Source organism: Dermacentor albipictus, chromosome 5 (assembly GCF_038994185.2).
Source record: "Dermacentor albipictus isolate Rhodes 1998 colony chromosome 5, USDA_Dalb.pri_finalv2, whole genome shotgun sequence".
In the NCBI taxonomy this organism is placed as follows: domain Eukaryota; kingdom Metazoa; phylum Arthropoda; class Arachnida; order Ixodida; family Ixodidae; genus Dermacentor; species Dermacentor albipictus.
The window spans coordinates 55,441,278-55,460,678 of NC_091825.1; the positions used below are offsets into that span (position 1 = coordinate 55,441,278).

Below are 19,401 nucleotides of genomic sequence, written 5' to 3' on the forward strand. Positions count from 1 at the left end.
TGCGCCGGTTGCTGTATGCTAGGATTGCCGATATGGCCAAGGAACACGCAAAGCTGAGAGAAGAGATAAGGCTTGAAATGCTCAAAGAAATTAAACAAGAATTCAAAGCTTTCAAAGACGCATCGGAGCGTGACCTCAGGAACGAGATCCGGGATGTGCGCAATGGACAACCACAAATGAGTAGGAGCATTTACTTTCGGAGTAAATCGATGAAATGAGGCAAAAGCTGCATTCTGAGCTCTCAAAGAATGCAAGTCAGGCAGAGGAAAATGACGAACCACGCGCTAAATGTGCTGCACTGGAGAAAAAAAAGCAGCAGGACTTGAGACGTAATTCACATATTCGCAGCAATACTGACGAAACGCTAACCTGGAAACACCGGGCCTGGTGAAAGAAGAAAATGAGGACCTCGCAAATATTTTGTCTTATATTGGCACTGCAATACATGAGGCTGTCAGTTTATCTGACGTTGAGGGTTGTCACCATGTTCCAACTCGCAACCCGGATAAAACATTGTCGTTCAGTTTAAATCCAGGGTTAAACGCGAGGCTGCCTTGAAAAAAAGCAACGACAACAAGAATCAGGAACAGAGTCCCAGGATTAGAATCTACGTGCCCCGTTTAGTTGAACGAACGTTTGTGCCCAGCGCTAAAGAGGCTGCGTGGCATGGGAGCGAAAAGTAAATACGAACATAAATGGAAATTTGAGTCGGCCAGCAACGGGAAGATCTATGCAAGGGAAAATTGTAGCTCTTATGCTGTGCATGCAAATATTGAAAGAACGTCATCTTGGTAGGATTACGTCTGCTGTTTCTGACGCGTTACTAGGAACACTCGCTACAAATTGTCATGGAATATCACGATTTTGTCTTACTGCATCGTTTACAGTTACAACCTAAGTCAACCTAAGTCCAGCATTGCCGTTCTGCACTCGAATGCTCGATCTACACCAAATAAACAAGAAAGTATTAGTAATTGTTTAAAATATGTTCTCCTTCAAGTTCGATATCATTATGCTAACCGAAACATGGTATCATGACAGCAGCGCTCGGCTGTGCCTTGATAGCTATGCTGATTGCGTCTTCAATCGAAGCGTTAGGCGAGAAGGGGGTGAAGGAATTTGTTGCGTCGAGATGGAAATGCGAAGTATCAGAATTTTGTAAAGCAACATACGACTATGGGTTTTCAACACTTAACGATTGCTGCAATATAATTTCGGTCGTATATCGTCCGCCAAATGGAAATACTCGTGTTTTTTTTAATTTCTTTGATAGTTTACTTGAATATGTTGCCGCTAATGAATTTCGGCTTGTCTGCGGAACGCATAAATAATTTTCCAGTAACATAAATTTTCTTGAAGATACTTCTGCCACAGTGGATTTTACTAAAAAGCTTAACTGTACTGGATTTGTCAACCTAATGAGTAAACCAACTCGTGTTACTTTGTCTTCATCTGCATGTCTTGACAATCTTATCGCGAATGGTGATACTGCCGTAGAACACACTCGAACAGTGATGTCGGACGTCAAAGGTCATTCTCCTGTGTTGATGACATATCGTATCAATGTGAAAAAAAAAAGTCGTTCTGAGTAAAATGTGCTTGCTATACAAGACATAACTGATAAAAATATGGATCTTTTTCAACGTGGCGTTTGCAATTATGACTGGTCTTTCCTATATGAAATAAGTGATGTAAATCTGGCATATTCCAAGTTTGTTTCTGCGTTTCTACAAATTTACACCACACACTTCTCTTTCAAAAAAAAAATAAACAAACCAAAAAGATAAGAAAACCCTGGATTACACAGGAACTTTTTAAAACGATAAAACACAAAGATAAACTGTACCATGAATACCATGGAATACACCCTCGCCTACGGCGCTGACACCGCTTAAATAGTACAGAAGCAAACTAAATACGGAACTTACGACACGCTTAGAATGCTTATCATGAGCGTCTCTTTGCAGGCGCCACGAGTAAACATCCTCATACCTCGTGGAGCATTATCAATAAGGTAATGTATTGATAAAGTAAGGTATCAATAAGATAATTATGTACAATAAAATCAGGTTTAGCACTTGCAAACCATTTCAATAAATACTTCGGAAGCGCAACCTTGTCACAGAAAAGTCTGCCTGACACGTCGTCGTTTCTTTCCACTTCGAACAGTTTACTTTTAGCTCCCACTAGGGAATCTCAGGTATTTAGCACTTATATGAACCTTAACATAGTAAAGCTCCAGACGCTGATGATCTCCAAGTAAAACCTATAAAGTACGTTTTAGAATACATCACTCCAGCATTAACGCATATCTTTAATGTTGCTTTATGGTCTGAGATGTTCTCAGAAAAAATGAAGATGAGTAGGGTAACGGTACCTTTTAAAGGAGGCAACAGAAACGACATGTCAAATTACAGACCCAACTCCAGTATGTTGCAAAAATGAGAAAAGATTATTCTTTCTCGCGAGTCAAATTTTATCGACAGACAAAACATTATGTCTAGGGCTCAGTTTCGCTCTCGTAAAGGCAGGTCAAAGGAATCTGCTTTGCTCGCACTCAAGGAACATGTACCAAAGAATATAGAATGAAACCTCTTCACATTGGCACTATTCACTGATTTCAGCAAGGCTTTCGATTGTACAAATCATAAATTTTGCTATAGAAATCACCACAGAGTGGCGTTAGACGTACTCCATTAGCATTATTTGAGTCTTACCTTAGTGATGGGAAACAATCAGTATGCATAAAACACGAGAAGTGATGTTTTCTTCCTTTAATAAATGGCGTACCTCAAGGGAGCGCATTACGTCCAATGCTTTTTAACCTTTGCATTAATAACATTACTAATACTGATACAAATGTAATGTTTATCGTGTACGCCGAGTATACTACTCTTCTCATTTCTGGTCCAAATTCAAAAGAATTAATGGAAAATGTAATGACCTACTCACTAAGCTATCTTAATAGTCCATCGCTAATTGCATTAAAAGTAAAATCTACGAGAACTAACGTCGTGATATCTCGCGCAAAATATAAAGTTCTTAATAGTAATCAAACTTTAGTGTGTGCTGGTAAAGAACTGCAAATTGTTAATGAACATCAAATATTAGGCGTCGCTTTTTCTTCGCACCTTACTTGGGATAAAGATATTGAAAACATCAGCAGAAAACTGTCTGCTATCACCGGTGTTTTGTCTGGATGTCGGTGTCTTCCTCCACCCAAAGCAAAACTTAACATTTATTATGCCTCATCTTCTTCCCATTAATGTTACTGTAGCTTAGTGTGGGCGACTACAGCAGACACGAATATAACGAAAATCCTTTCTTTGCAAAAGAAGATGATTCGGAAGATTGACAATATGCGTTTTCTGGAGACAACGCGGCCAGCTTTCTTGTAGCTTAAAATTATCACAATAGAATGTTTCTGCACTTTTCGCCTTCTAAATTGTTTTTACTCTTCAAATACTGCCTTCGAAAATTTCCTACTGTCTACTGCATCTTTGACAGGAAAATTCATTTCTGCCAATACGAGAAAAAGTGATACATAGTATGTTTCGTGGTTTCGTAATAAATATAGCCTACAGTCATTACAACATAATCTCCCATACATTTTCTTTTAATATCGAGGTATATACGCTTCCTCATCCAGGGAACTTCGAATGCATTTTGTAAACATGTGATCACTGATTGTTTATTGTTTATCAAAGCCAATTGTGTTACCATTCTGTAACCATTACACAAACATGTTTCTTTCTTCCGGTGTATCAAATATGTCTTCTCTTAGTCCTTATATTATTTTCGGTCTTGTTCTTGTGCATTTATGTAAGTGATCAATTTATTCTGGGTGTGTAGCAATGTTACTATATTGATGCAACCACTTTTCTGATGCCTTGCGCCAGACCATCGGCCCAGTCAAGCTGTTTTTCCAATAGCTTTTAGCCTAAGGTGTCACCCAGAGCTCTTGTATTTCCAGAAATATAGCTGTAGTGTATTGTAATATTGGCCAGAGGGCCGGATTGGTGAACACTGGCCGTGTTGAAGACCGGGCACTAAAGAACTAAATAAAAGTTAGGGAGAATAATTTAGGTAGCATAAGTAATGACACTGTACGTCGACTAAAAGTAATATTCCGATTGAATTTTGTGGTGTATTTAGATAATTTCTCACTTTAATTGTTTAAGTTGCCCTTTTGGCATAGCACCCCGAAAAAGGGCAAAATAAATATTTCATGATTAAAACGGTGCCTTTACTGCCAAGTCTCCGCGGGTATACACAATTGAAGTAATATTAAAAAGTGGTCGTAGCAGGCAAGCAAGCTTGCTCGGATGGGCCGATAGCATGCTCTTCCGCTTGTTACCCGCCGTGGTTGTTCAGTGGACACAGTGCTGGGCTGCTGAGCTCGAGGTCGCGGGATGGAATCCAGGCCACGGCGGCCGCATTTCGTTGGGGGCGAAATGCGAAAACACCCTTGTACTTAGATTTAGGTGCACGTCAAAGAACCCCAGGTGGTCGAAATTTGCGGAATCCCCCACTACTGCGTGCCTCATAATCAGAGAGTGGTTTTTGCACGTAAAACCCCATAATTTAATAATTTCTTTTCTTTCGATTGTTCATAGTCATTCTATCTACAGCAAGAAGACGCTGATGTTTGGGAAACGTCGCCATTCTTTGACAAGGGCCTTTTCTTGTGCTAGTTCGTCGTTACGGCAAATCCTGTATTTCTACGAATCTGTGCTGGCTTTTGCACATAGTGTTTACGTTTCAAAGGTGCAGAAGTTCCGGCCAGTTGATGTAATAGTGCCAAGAGTAAAGAAAAGCGGGAAACACAGGAAAAGGGGTGCTCGAGCTGTTTCGCTTTGCTATATGTCATGCCTGTTTTATTTTTTCCTTGGCAATGTTTACGTTTTCAGAGTTGCCAGAAAATACGACTAGTGTAAGTTGGAGCATGTAATTATTTTATTGGAATAGAACACAGAAATGCTAGGCGACTGGGCGTTTCAAAACTGACGCATTCTTTTTTTCTTAATTGCTATGCTTTGGGGTGTGATATTTATGAACTATAACTATAGCCGTAGTAGATCCCACCCCTCTTAAGAACATGAGTTACTGCAAGAGATACTCTCAGTGAGTAAAAGCATTTTTGGGCGGCACGCTAAGCTTATTTTTCTGTACGAGTGGTTGAACCGATTAGCAGGTTGAACATTAATCGTGAGTGGTGCGCTAAAAGAGCTTTATGAGTAAGCCTTTCATCACAGGGTTTTCAGGTGTGTTTAAATATAGCAATGTGGGGCAAATGGTTACAAGGTATTTACTGGGAAATTCATCATTTCAATAATAACCACATTATATAGTTGTACAGAATACGTCGATCATGAAGGCCTTCTGGAGCGCGTATGAACATCACAATATTTACATCGAACAGGGGATGAATTGAAAGGCATATATGGCAATGATCACATGGAACACCACTTAAACAAGGCGCAAAGCACAATATGCATGAGGTCAGAAATAAAATTTTGCGTAATTCCGAAGGCTATGTAACGTATAAGGCAACATACTTTCATAATGACATAAGTCGCAATGGATAACAGTTGCAACATATTAAAGTGGAAGCAGTTGATTGACAAAATTATCAGAAGTGATATTAATGCAAATAAGTGAATTTGGAGTTGAATTCTTGCCAAAAATAAATAGCTATCACAGCAAAACGCCACACAGTGTACTATACAGTATGTACCAGATTCGATAGCGCCGGTATCATGTCTCACTGCAGCCACGACTTAGGATGGAGGCTAAGGTGGGTTTGTGATCTAGTACTTCTGACTTTATTATTTCGGTGAACTGTGACGGCAAGTCTGATGAGCCAATAATGAGCCGAGTACACACACGTTCGTCACATCAATCAGCCCTGTATCTCGTATTCCTGTTTTTCACAAGGGAGAAAGTTTCAAAGGTAAACATATTCCGCAGATATCTGCCTGGTTGAGGACAACCGAATTAAAGAGAAGGAAAACTCGAAACAAAATGTATTTTAAAAACCCTGCGTTTCGGACGCCCACCGGCTCCTTCTTCAGGGGTGAGACGTCGTTGCGACATGGGCCGCACATATGGTGGCCCATGTTACCGCTTGTGGGTGTGACGCTCTATTTTCGGAAAGAACCATTACAGGCTTAAGCGGTAACGCTTCTTCTTGGCCTGTACTGCAGGCCTTCTTTATCAAGAACAACGGATATCTGTTTTAAGGAAGCGGTCTATCGCATTACTTGGTTCTGAATTCGATTTCTTGCGCAACCGCTTTTAATGTTCCCGTGCACCTTCATATTGTTCTGTATGCGCAAACGTGGCTACAGGATCCACATGTACAATCCTTCCTTGCCATTAAACAGTTGTGCGTAGCGCTTGTCTGTCTCTCTTTCCTGTGTCTGACTTTTTTTTTTTGCCCTAGTTTACTTGTTGAGCTATGGAAAACCAACTAGCCGAGCAAATAATTATTCTACAAGGATAAGTGCTGCGGCGTCTGCGCTGTTTTGCGGGGGGAGTTAGCTCATAACAGCAGCTTAGAAGGTATTGTGACGGCGACCAGGAAGGTCCAGGTAGAATTGTGACGACGCGTTGGAAAGGTCTAATATAACCCAAGGCAGCAGCAGCAGCAGCGCCAGCAGCAGTGGAAGAGTCGAAAGAAGCAAAGAAATGTTCGCATTAAAACTCGCCCTTGCCATCGCAAACGCTATTCCACAATGGACAACCAGCCTGTCTAGTCTTTGTCGATCGCCCTTCCCGCGCTATGCTTCCAGTTTTCCAACCGGCTTGCGAGCGGAAAAGGCTCTTCTCGGTGAGGACAGCAAGTTGTGACGACGCGCGCGTCACGTGATAAGCTGTCAGCTGCAAAAAAAATACCTGTTCTTGTCCATCCGGTGAATGTGCCTTTAGAATCGTTTGTTACCGGCATGCCGAGCAATATTACTAGCGGCCTGGTCTAACAGGACTTGTACAAAGTGCAAGTACTAGTATAACAGGAGTTCAGCGGAAGATTATGTTGTGATCTTTGATTGAAACGCTTTGATTAAAATCTAAGAGCTGTTTTGCACTCATATCCTCTGTGTACGTGAGCCAAATGGCCTCGATAGGAGCGGTGAAATACCCGCCATGTCTGTGTAGTGGCTTTGACGTTGCGCTGCTAAGCCAAAGAACGCGGGAGGGTGTTGTGGCAAAACCACCGTCAAATGCGTTCAATGCTGGCAGTGTTGGCCAACTTTTTTCCAAGTGCAGCTTCGCCCAAAGCAGAAAAACAACTCAATCAGTGTTCTCATGACACTGTTTCTTCAGAAGGAACAGCCAATGCACTTCGGCCTTCTTCGCGAAGGCGAGGTGAATCTGAGCGAGCGACTCTTTGTTTATTCATCCTTATTGTTCCAATGTTCTGCCTACTCACTGCATTGCGCGGAACTGACAGAATCTTTTATTTTTCACACATCGCAAACGGTTCATCCTGGTCGCCATTCTTGGCAGAGCAGCAATACCGTTGTTGCAAGTGCCCGTAAGCTGCGTATTGCCGCCTTATCCGAAGAGCCTCCTCAGGTACAATATCTGTAGCTTGCCGACTGCGATGCTTCCTACTTGCCCGGCGCCGCAGTCCTAAGAAGGTGATCAAGAGAAAGAACCATATCAATTTCGTATTCTAGCGCTATGTGTCTGCGTTATCCCGCAATAAGCGATACTTTTGCTTGAGAATAATGTCACTTTATTTCCTGTAGAAGTATCGCAGCGTGACTTCGCGAGAAATATATTTTAGCCAATGTCCTCCTCGTAGAGGTTGTCTTTCAGACGTTCCCGAGGTGCATTTCCAAGAAGTTTTCTTGCATGCCTCTATAAATAACGGATAGCAACTGTCTCTAGATAACTTCTGTAGAGGTTCTGTTGCAGCCAGGCGCCGAATAAGAGGTGTACAGGCCCAGCAAATCATGCTTGTTATTGCCGCCCAGAAATACCTCAAACCCACTCGGCGTAAGTATACCTTTAGCGCACTCTGCATTTATTTATATTCCAAACATGAACGTGCTGTCACCTCTGCTCTTGTCGTCTACGTGCTCCCAGTGACTACTGTGCGCTATGTGTTCCATCTAGCACTTTCTGTTTAGATTTCACAAAAAAATTCTAACCCACAACGCCTTCACAGCGCAGCCTCCGTTGCAACCGGCTTTTAGAAATTAACCCACATAAGGTTCATCGTCTTTCTGCTTCTTCTTTCTGTCCGACCTGGTCACGCTTATTTTCCTAAGGTATTTGAGCTTTTACAGCAATGGCAAACACGACGGCGCTTTCTACTCTTTTCCAGATATCTACCCCGTGACAATATGGTCACGCGGGACCCTATAGGCTACCATAAGCGTATCTGCCGGGGAAAGGGGTGGTCCATAGCATTATTAGTCTGTTTTACGAGTGGTGTAAAACATAGACGGCTGCACTGGCATAATTGCCAATACAACTGAGGTGACGTTTTGCGAACATAGTAGGTATAATATGCCAATTTTATGTTTGCTGGTAAATGTGTGTTGATAAGCGGCAGCTTTAAAGAATTTTAATCAAGTATTCGAAAGTATCACGCTGCTGTTATTAGCTAGGTTGCCCAAAGCGCCACGAGAACTCTGCGTTTCGCACAAACCTGCAACAGGTTTGTATTTCGTGGAAAGGGAAGGCGGGCCATGGTAAGTGCTATGTGTGACAAAATTTTTTGCGTTCCTGGTCCAGTTAGAAATTACTCAGCCATGCTTTTCCCCCTATTTCTATGCATCGTAAAATGTTCCTACTTGGTTTTAGCGATGTCCCCGGTGAAATGAACCAAAGAAGATGCTTTGTTTATATTTCGCAAAAAGGCCGCGTTATCGGCAATATGTAGGCAAACGTCAAAGACACGGGACTAATTATGACATTTGCAGTAAACTACGCATGCAAGCGATCCGCAGCTTTTTTGCATCTGTTTTACGAACAAAGCAGGCTTCCTCCCGCTGCCCTGGAAGAAGTCAAACGATCTTCAGTTGGGTGGTGGGCGCAGGGGGAGGGGGAAGGCAGGAGGGAGAACACCAAGGAAAACCTTAAGGCGAAGTAGCATAGGTGCTGATGAATTACCATCTTTTTTTAAAACTTCGCAACAAGGAGTACTCCGATGAACTACAAGAGGACAAGGTTTGAAACGGAACAGTCTTACATGGGCGATTTTTCAACTTATGCGATATGATTACAGGAAGCTGAAACATTTATCGCAACTGTTCGAAAGAAACAGCTTCCCTAGAAATCGGGTTGTAATTCTCCGAGCGCCCAGACATCTACTTTTTTTTCTTGTGAATATTGCAAGTCATTTGTGTTGATTTTATTTCATTGCGTATAACCTCGACAATACTATTATCTAAACTCACGATACATTTGTCCTGTAGACTTATGCACCAAGTATAATTCTTTGTTGAATTATTAAAATTTTTTTGTAGCAAATGTGCATCTTTAGGCGCGCATCTACTGCTGCCACTGAGCAGGATCTGGGACTTCTGTGAGGCACTCATTGCCTTTTGTCTATGTATCAACTTGAGATTTTCTATAGTTGCAAGAAATAAATCGAAATTTAATCACTTTTCCAGCCCCCCTGGTATATATATATATATCACACATAATATAAATATGTAAAAGAAGAAAAGGGCTTAACCAAGGGGCCCGGTTTTTTATTAATCATATCATGAGAAGCCAGCAAACAAAGACACCAAGGACAATAAAGGGGAATTTACTTGTAGTTACTAATTGAATTAGCGCAATGATAAATTAATCGTAATGAAAGTGGTCGAAAAACAGCTGGCCGCAGGTGAGGAACGATCCTACCTCTTCGTAGGATCGTTTTTTTCTTAGTTGTCAACTATTTCTGAGTTGTCAATTATCTTCATTGCTTTGAGTTGTTTAGCAAACGTACGTCTTAAAAGTTCGGTGGTAAGTATAACGCCTATTCGTCGTTCTTATTTAGCTATGTACCGCCGCCTAAAGGTAATCAAAGTGTGATTGATTGATTGATTGATTGATTGATTGATTGATTGATTGATTGATTGATTGATTGATTGATTGATTGATTGATTGATTGATTGATTGATTTATTGATTGATCGATCGTGAATTCTGCACGGTAAATATTCGTTGAACTTGCGGAGGTGTGGTGCTTCTGTTTAATTCTTTTGTTTTTTTGGGGGGGTACTACCACACGTATATCGGATGCCTTTGGAACAACGTCAATTTGTTGCAACATTTTTACGTTTCTTAAATTACATTCGTTTCTTCCTAAGCCTTTAACCCTTGGTGCTAGACTGTTTTCTGCTTGGTGGGCTCCCTTTCTTTTACGCTACAAGTTCATTTCGTCGCATTAGGACGTACAATGTCTTTAACAATAATACATTTCCACCACCGACACAATACCGCGAGTCTAGAAAAAGTAGCGCTCACCGCTGCCTTCTCTATGCACAACATTTCGTTGTACGGGATCACTTCGGTTCCATTCTGGAAGAGAAGGTGAGCGGCAACGCTATTACAGAGGGGAGTGGCTGTGAACAACAAATAAACAAGGCAATACACAGCAGGTCACGTTATATACCGTGTGTCCCGGCTAACATTAGCCGCGGTGTTCAGCGATAAAATAAAGATGGTTTAAAATACAATATAAGGGTCTATGGTGTACTGTCGTCAGAGGTCGGACTACTGAACACGATAGGCGTTAAGACCGTACCTTGCGCCTTATTTATTACATCTTCTTTTTCGTTGAACACCTTGGCTAACGTGAGCTGGGACAACCTACATAACAAACGTAACTGCTTTTACAGCATTAGCCTACACGCAAATAATGGCCAGCTTTAGATTCAGCGCAACGAAAGTTAGGGAACGCAAATCACCGGGCGTACAAAATAAGACAGGGGTATACAAAAGAACGCAAAATCAGTTGGAAAAACACAAATAGGGTGTAGCGCTTGCTTAGGCAAGGAGGATTGGGTGCGTTATTTCTAAAAATCTCTAATAGGTAATGTAAACTAAAATCACATGAAAACAAAATGTGAAGTAATCAGCCGTGGCGAACAGAAAAAAAAATATGAGCTGAAACTATCCGAGGATGATTGTCAAAGTCAGGCGACAGCTTCCCGGCATTGGCCTGCTGTTGGGAAGGACAGTTATTCGTTAGCTCGATTAGTTAATTGGTACAAGGCATGTAGGTGTTGTTAGTAGAGTAGCTGCACGGGCCGATTTCTTCGCCCGGCCCGGGTCGGCAAGAAGAAATTGTACAAGCCTTAAAGATGTATTTGCTTATATGGCGAACCCACGGACGTTACAATGCAGCTGTGGTGGCAATTGTGCAAAATAATGTCGCCCACGAAGCACTCCCCCCCCCCCCCCCCATCTGTAGCTAACATTAAAAGACCGGCAGAAGCGAAGGCTGCGTAAAAACATTCTGGTGAAAGGTTTTATTTAAAACTCACGTGACCGCTGTTACGAAAGTGGAAGCACTGACGGCGATAACATTGTTTAGCCTTGCACTCAAACTCCTCGCACGTGCAGTTGTTCTAATAATAGAGTGTTTTAGTTTGGCGTGTTTACGCTCACCCAAGCAGCTGAGCGGAGCGGAAGCGCGAATGCGCATGCGCCCTCCACCCAGCCGCGAGCGGAGTGCGTTTTTACAATTGCTAGTAGGTACAGCGGGGCGTGGCGCTTTTTACGGCGCTCGACGCGTCTGCGCAAGCGCGAGTCAGATCGGGCGCGAGAGAGAAAATCTGGGGGCTTTTGCTCCTTGAATATATGACTCACCCTAGGCACTACGGAGGAGGCCTCTTAGCTCGCGTTGTATTCGTTTGTCCCCTAGACATGCCGGTATTGCGGAGTGCGGTCGAGATTGTTAAGGCTCCGCCGCTGGCTGCCCGCGCAGTGAGGCAGTGAGCGCGGACGCCGCTTGGTGATCGCTGTTACTGAAGGGGTAATGTTGTGAATAATGTTGTATAAGTCGTGGGTCGCTTTTTTCGTCGCAACGATAGACCGGAGTTTTCACAAGCACTGCTCCGGGAGGGCACATGTAAGCAGCCAACGGAGGCCTCAGGAGAGCACCTGAGGTTATATTAAAGCTGGCGGCGCAGGATCTCCGGGGCACCCAAGAGGCCTGACGGACCCTGGCACGCGCAGGGGAGGCTTATACTCTTGTACTCCCCTGGCGCGCGCCAGGGGAGTATAAGATCGGCTGTGCGCTATCAGGGACCACTAATTTTTTATGCGAGCCCCCCCTGGCACGCACAGGCCTCTGCGAGCCCCAACCCACGGGCCAGTCCAGCTTCTAGCTTTGGTGTCCTGGAGGCGCCGCCAATAATGTGAAATAATGACACGCTGTTTTCATAAGTAAAAACATGATTGAATAAATATGATTGCGTCCAGCCGCCAACTTGCGATGCTAAGATCAGCACTTCCGCGCCCCGCGACTTCTGCCGGCACGCCTAGGGGCAAGCGCATACAACGCGCGCCAAGAAACTCCTCCCTAGTACCTAGCAGAGTCGTATTTTTAAGAGGAAGCTTTAGCTCGGGCCCAACTCCGACGCGGCCTATTGAAATACATGTAAAACGCATAAACGTTTTTATGAGATAACCCCTGCACCGATATTGATGAAATTTGTTGCATTTTAAAGAGAAAGTTAAATTCTAGTGACTGTTGGAAGCGGAATTTCGATTTAAGGCTTGAATTATTTTAAAGCGAGTTTCAAATATTTGACCGTTTGAAAAAAATAGAAGCACAATGCTTACAAATTCACAGCTCTGCATCAAAAGCTGATATCGCGGTTCTGTAAACGGCAACCATTAGATCATTCAAAGCGGACAAATTCAATATGTCATTTTACATCTTACGTGAATTTGTCACGTTGGTTACAGCGGTTTTGCAAAAGTTGTATTTCCCTATTACTAAAATTTTTTTATATTCATGTGTAACATATCAATTTTGTCCGCTATGGATGTTCTACTAGATTCAATTCACAGAATTGTATTATCATTTTTAGTGGTGGAGTTACAGAGTTGTAAACTTCATAGTTTCGTTTTTTGAAAAATTTTGATTTTTGCCAATTTTTAATAAAAAATTGACAATTTAACTCAAAAATTCGAAACCAACAGTCACTAGATTTTAAGTTTTTCTTTTAAATGCAACAAACCTCGTCAAATTTGGTGCAGAGGTTGCCGAGAAAAACGAATTCTCCTTTTACATGTATTTAGATATGAGCACTCGAGCTAAAGCTTCCTCTTAAGGAGCAAAGGTCCCTACATTTCCTCTCTCGCACCCGCCCTTACTCGCGCATGCGCGCAAACGTCCGTCATCTCCGCAAGTGCCATGACCCGCTGTACCTACTAGAAACTGTAAATACGCGAACGGGCTAAGGGAGCGAGAAACACGTAAGCTGCCTTAGCGTCGCTGTCGTCGTTCGCTGGCGAGGGTGGTTGAAGCGCGCGCCCTCTTTCGCGCGTGCATCGAAGCACGTTGCTCTTTCTGAGACGACGGCCTCCAAGGAGGCGTCGACCATGCCGTCCGTTTCCACCACGCCATGTTCGCCTGCGCAAGGCCAGCCAAGAAAGCGATTTTGGGTAGACGAAGATTAGTGTTTCTCGAGAGAGGTTGCCAGTGCCGACCCTTTTGAAAACCCCGCAGTACTTGGGACAATTTGCCGCGCGACCGCCCCATTCGTGCCGTCAAAGAGCGAGTCGACCTGCCCGCCAGATACTTTAGACAACAGGACGCAGTCCACCTCAGTAAGTGAGCGCTCTGCATTTTCGTAGTGCTGTTCGCGCTGTTTGTTCATAACGCCGTTTATATGACGCAGGTGGAACGAATAGCCACAGAGTACCTTGCTCGTTTTCCCTGTAGATCCGGCACCGAGGAGCAGTATGGGGAGCGCTAACATCTGCTCCTACAACTTTCTGATTTAATGCGTAACGCCGGCTACGTGCCGATTACTGTGCCGCGAAAAGTAAACGGTGCGTGGGCCGCAGCGACCTACAATATTCGTGCCATCGGCAACAATTCGGCAGCGCATGGCACGAGCATTGAAAGACTCGGCATCAGTGGCCGCACACGATGGACAGATAGAGGGCGAGTGATCTGGAGTGGGCCCTGGCATTTACAGATAGTATGTCTTTCTATTGCGAAGCCCGCTAAGTGTTCTGAGCTTCCACAGATGCAATTTCTATCGCGTTCATATTTCCGGAACGTGCCCGGCGCCGTGCAAGTATTGGATAGCGCTTACGGAATGGCGTGTTTAGGGTTGGGTAGTATGACTACGTACTTAGGTGGGAAATTTTCATAGCTAGTATTGCATTCTGTGGTCGCATGCTGGCAATTGTGCTTCTTCATTATGTGCTGTAGGAACTCTTCCGGCCAAGATCTCGAACCCCCTTTATTTTGTCCTATGCAAACTGTTCTCTTTCTTTTTTATTTACCAGTCCTTTATTTTACTCTGGCTACAGAGAGGTATGAAGACGGTGGTGCAAACGTGCTTCAACACTTCTTTAATTTGCTGCTCCATTATGTTCAGTAAATGCTTTAAAATAAAGGCTACTTTAAGCGAAATGGTACGGAAAATAAACTTGTGCTCCTGAGTTTCCTCTTCGAAGATCGTTTCGTACTGCTAACAACGTTATGATCCCTGTACCTTACTTTATCGTGTGCAGATGGCCAGTCTGCTTCAGATTTGCTGCTGTCCGTGCACGACAGTGAGTGTACACAGCCATCAGCTGCAGAAATGGATGTTCGGGACCCTACTCCGGGCGACAGCTGCATGAGCAGGCCGACTCAAGAAGGAACAGCCATTCAATCACAGATATGCAAAGTACACTGAAAGCTCAATAGTTTATTCACTCGTTCGGACCGTTCGGACATACTCGGACCGTGGCCACACCCGTCACTGGCTCGAAAAGCGATTCGTGCACTAGTGCAGTACTTGAAGTGCACGGGCTTAACAGACCGTTTATAGTGTCCTTGTGTTTGGTGTCCTTCCCACACGTACTCAGTGTTTACTCTCTCCCTTTCTTCTGCTTTCTACTCCCCTTTCCCCCACCCCCAGTGTAGGGTAGCAAACCGGATGCTGTTCTGGTTGACCTCCCTGCCTTTCTTACCCTTGTTTTCTCTCTCTCTCTCTCTCACTCGTTCACAATGTGTACAGCAGACTCTGTTAAACAAGGTGTTTATTTTTCTATGGGTAAGGGACAGAGATGAGAAGCAAGTGAAATATTACTACTGTGCTTATTTATATTCATGAAGGAGGTAGCATTACTACAGAAAGGGCTTCTCACATGCCAGCGTTTGTGCGAGTGCACGAAAAGGTTACCAGGGTACAACACAAGTTAAACAATTTAATAATTTATGTGCAAAGGCCCCAGAACTATAAAACATGACCAAATAGCAAATGAAAAAAGAAAACCAAAATATAAAATAAAACACTGTCTAATGCACATGTTCAGTAACTGTGCAAGGGATCAATAATGTCCTTGTAGCAATGGCCAACACACAAGCAGAGGAGGCCGCAAGAGACAGTTATGCGGTCGAGCAAGCTAAAGGGCCCATCTACACGCGCAAAAGACGACGACATGTGGAGGTTGCCCCTAACAGGTATGGCAAATGAAACGTGCATGATTTGTTAAGTTGTGTCTTCCGACGCCTAGCTCCCTTTTCATTAAGACAGTATACACACACTACATCCCCATTTTTTCCCTCGTTTGTACTTTTTAATGTGAATACAAGCTTAACTTTCCTTAGAGATGAATGTGATAGACGGTATAGTGAACGGCCTAATAGCCCGCTGCTCTCGCAGTGACTTGAGTTGTGAGACAAATTAGTCGGGAAGTATGCTTACATGAACACAATTTATCTTGTTTTGTTTTCTTTTGTCTTTCTTTTTACAGGAATCGGAGGCCTCCAGGTTATGGGGCTTCAACGTTTGAGAAGAAGAGCGGAGCATGAGTTCATTTTCTGCCAGAGAGAAATGGAACTCCAGCAGGAAAGGCTGGACAATGACGAAAGGGGCTTGGCCTTAGAACACAAGCAGGCGTCGATAGAAGGGAGGCAGAAACGTGACGCTCAGTGCCATGAGGAGTATATAAACAATGCTTCACAGCATTAAAACTACGCTAGGGGGGCAGCAAAAACGAATACAAGCTTCTTCAAATAAAGTGCTTGCACTGTGTTGGAGGAAGCGACTAAGTTCTGTGGCCTCAAATGATCCTCGAGCTGTGGGGGTTCAACTCGAAAGTATTGCCAGACCTGTGAACCATAGAAGCAGGTGCGATAATTTGCAAGTATAATACCAACTTTGTACATCCGTGAAACATTTTGCTGGTTTATCTTCTGATTTTTTCGAAAATCCAAGAATGCAAACAGACCTGTTATATTGCCTAAACCCCATTCGACTGACTGACTTACAGTGCTGATTTTCTTGTTAAAAGTGCACTGTGTCAAGGTTATGCAAGTCCCGCCATAAGGTTTCAGCAGAAGAGGTCGCAAAGGATAGGCCGGATCACCGTACAGACAAGAACTGTGCCCTTTGACAAGCGTTGCGACCTTTTGATAGGTTTTGCTCTTTCGGCGGATACCTAGAAATATAGGAGCACATAAAAACAATTTCCTACAGGATATCACTGGTTTTAGCTTTCAGTATATTATTGCACTTGCGCACAGTAGCTAGCTTGCCAATAACTGCACAACATTGTTGAGGAGACTGCTCAGTGAGATTTTTCAGATTCACACTTCCTTCATGGAACAAGGCTAGTTCAAGCTTCTCCATTAAATAACAAGGTTCCTTCATATTACTTCGCAATCAAAGATGTATTTCCATTGTTTTGGTTAACGATGGCACCTTCGTAGGTGTTATTCCTGAGATAAATTTAAACTGCAATCAAGTTGCACAATAACAAGCTGGCTTATGGCTTTAAAGAACTGGCTTATAACTTTAGAATGTTAATTAGGGCAACGTAGCTATTTTACCATTTTGACCTTATTAAATTTTACCATGCCCTTTTCACAGCCACATTGAGAATTGTGTCACCACATGGGACAACACTTATCTCACGACGGCACTCGTATGATGAGTAGCAGTTGAACAATGAGTGTCGCTGATGCCGTTCCAACATCACATCATCACATCACTTCATTACCTTAAAGACCCCGGTTAGGGGGTATTACATAAGGGGTGGGTTTACAAATCAAGGTTACAGAGAGTGATCTTCATGAGAAACAAATGAAGTCAAGTTGTCCGCAAATGTTGATGAACACGTGATGGCTGCAATGTTCCGCGGAAGGCCATTCCAGTCCACTGCTGTGCGAAGAAAAAATGAGGCTGCAAAAGTAGTGGTGCGAGCACGTGCGCGTGCGATTGAGTAAGGATGGGACGTACGGGGGGATATGCGTGCCGGTGGGATGATATACGGTGCTTGATTGAGCGGACTGTGAAATAATTTGTGGAACAAACAAAGACTGGCGATGCGGCGACGCACAGCAAGATTAGCAAGATCAGTTTTACGTTTTAGGGATGATATGCTTATGTCGTATGGATATGAAGAATGGATGAACCTAGTGCACGATTTTGCACAGATTCTAGTTCGTTTCTTAAGTATGCTTGATGCGGGCTCCAGATGGGTGCTGCATATTCTAGTTTCGATCTGATGAGTGATTTGTACGCGAGAAGTTTTATGTCTGATGGTGCGTGACGCAAATGACGCTTTAAAAAACCGAGGGATCTGTTCGCGGATGATATGATATTGCTGATGTGTGCGTTCCATGAAAGGTCAGGGGATAAGGTGACGCCTAGATATTTGTATGTTTGAACTTGTTCGACAGTGGAGTGCGAGATTAGGTATGAGAATGATAGGGGATTAAGTTTGCGATGAAAGGAAACGAGCTTGCATTTAGTAGGATTAAGCTTCATTAACCAAAGATCACACCACTGTTGTACAAGGTTAAGGTCATGTTGGAGTGTAGTTTGATCAGAAATAGGGGACTAGTCAGTAAGTCTGTGCCTTGTCTCGCACGAGTGTGACTGCATTATGCATTTGTTTGTGTCGCAGCATGTAGCAAGTGGCGCTACATAATAAAAATAATCAACACCGTAAACTTGCATGCATCATGTCGACTGCCCACATATAGGCCATTCAACTGGCAGATATTCCCACTGGTGCACATTGTGGATGGATATTGCAGGACATGAAAGCGTGTGTACCCCGAAAAGGACAGCTTCTAGTCCTTCGATGGACGGCAAATGGCCCACGCTGTCCCGTCAATGAAGGCCCAGCAGTTGTGAAGCGGCGCCCTTTTGGAATTCACGGCTAGCGAGTAAACAAGATATTGTAGCTGAATACGAGCACACATAGGCAACTAATCGATTGCATACCTGAGAAAAAACTTCCACTTTAGCGAGGTCTAGTCAGAAGAGGCTTTTCACGTCTCGCAGAAAGTGGCCGACACTGCTGTCAATGCGTGCGAGCACTGCATTATTCGCTGACGAAATGCCGAATAATATGCCCTGAAGAGCGGCTCCAGTTCCCGCAGCCTGTTCGGATGTGCCAGCCGCCGCAGCGTTAGGCTGAGACTCTCAACTCCTCGAACGTTGACGTACTGCAGGGTTGAAACAACTATTCCGGCTGTAGTAGCGCCTCCAGCCTTCGCCCATCGCGTTTATCAAAGCGAAATGGGTGGATGGATGGATGGATGAAAAACTTTATTAAAACAACGCTAGGGGGCAGCAAAAACGAATACAAGCTTTTTCAAATAAAGTGCTTGCGCTGTGTTGGAGGAAGTGACTAAGTTCTGTGGCCTCAAATAATCATCCAGCTGTGGGGTTCAACTCGAAAGTATTGCCAGACCTGTGAACCACAGAAGCAGGTGCGATAATTTGCAAGTATAATACCAACTTTGCACATCCGTGAAAGACTTTGCTGGTCTATCTTCTGATTTTTTCGAAAATCGAAAAAATCGAAGCGAAAGTATGTGCGGAATTGTCCGCTGTCCAAGCCGTCGACGTCGAGGTAGCCGTGCAGTGACAGCGGGTCTCGGCGCGCGTACTGGAAAACTTCGAGGAACAACAAATCTTCTATTTCCTATCGCTTCAATGTCGACACGAGAAAAATGTCCTCCAGCACACCTCTGAGCGGCATCACTTGTCGTGCGAGCGCGAATAACTTGTGTGCCGACTGGTTCTTCACAAAAACAAAGTTAAGTGAACAGCACAGCTAAAAGAACGTCGACATTGCATTGGCATCAGAAAGCATCGGATTGGATGCGGAATGCAACCTCGCTGGCTATCACGTGCCGTTCACCAAGTCGACGCTTTATTTTCCACTCGATAAAATGGACCAGTAACGCATTACAAGGGCA

The 19,401-nt window shown here is 43.7% G+C and overlaps 1 protein-coding gene and 1 long non-coding RNA gene across 2 annotated transcripts in view; one reads left to right on the forward strand and one right to left on the reverse strand.

Annotated features, from left to right (window-relative positions):
- Positions 1 to 7,373: 7,373 nt before the first annotated feature.
- LOC135913249 (uncharacterized) overlaps positions 7,374 to 19,401 on the reverse strand; it is a 58,727-nt gene continuing 46,699 nt past the window's right edge. Inside the window, exons 5-6 of the mRNA XM_065445852.1 lie at positions 10,473 to 10,526; positions 7,374 to 7,635 (exon numbers count right to left, since the gene is read on the reverse strand). Of these exons, the coding sequence (XP_065301924.1) occupies positions 7,558 to 7,635; positions 10,473 to 10,526 (132 nt within the window). The 3' untranslated portion in view covers positions 7,374 to 7,557. The remainder of the gene's footprint in view (positions 7,636 to 10,472; positions 10,527 to 19,401) is intronic.
- LOC135913248 (uncharacterized) lies at positions 13,547 to 16,152 on the forward strand. Its single transcript, XR_010567923.1, has 3 exons — positions 13,547 to 13,790; positions 14,709 to 14,866; positions 15,939 to 16,152. It is a non-coding gene; the product is annotated as an uncharacterized lncRNA (long non-coding RNA).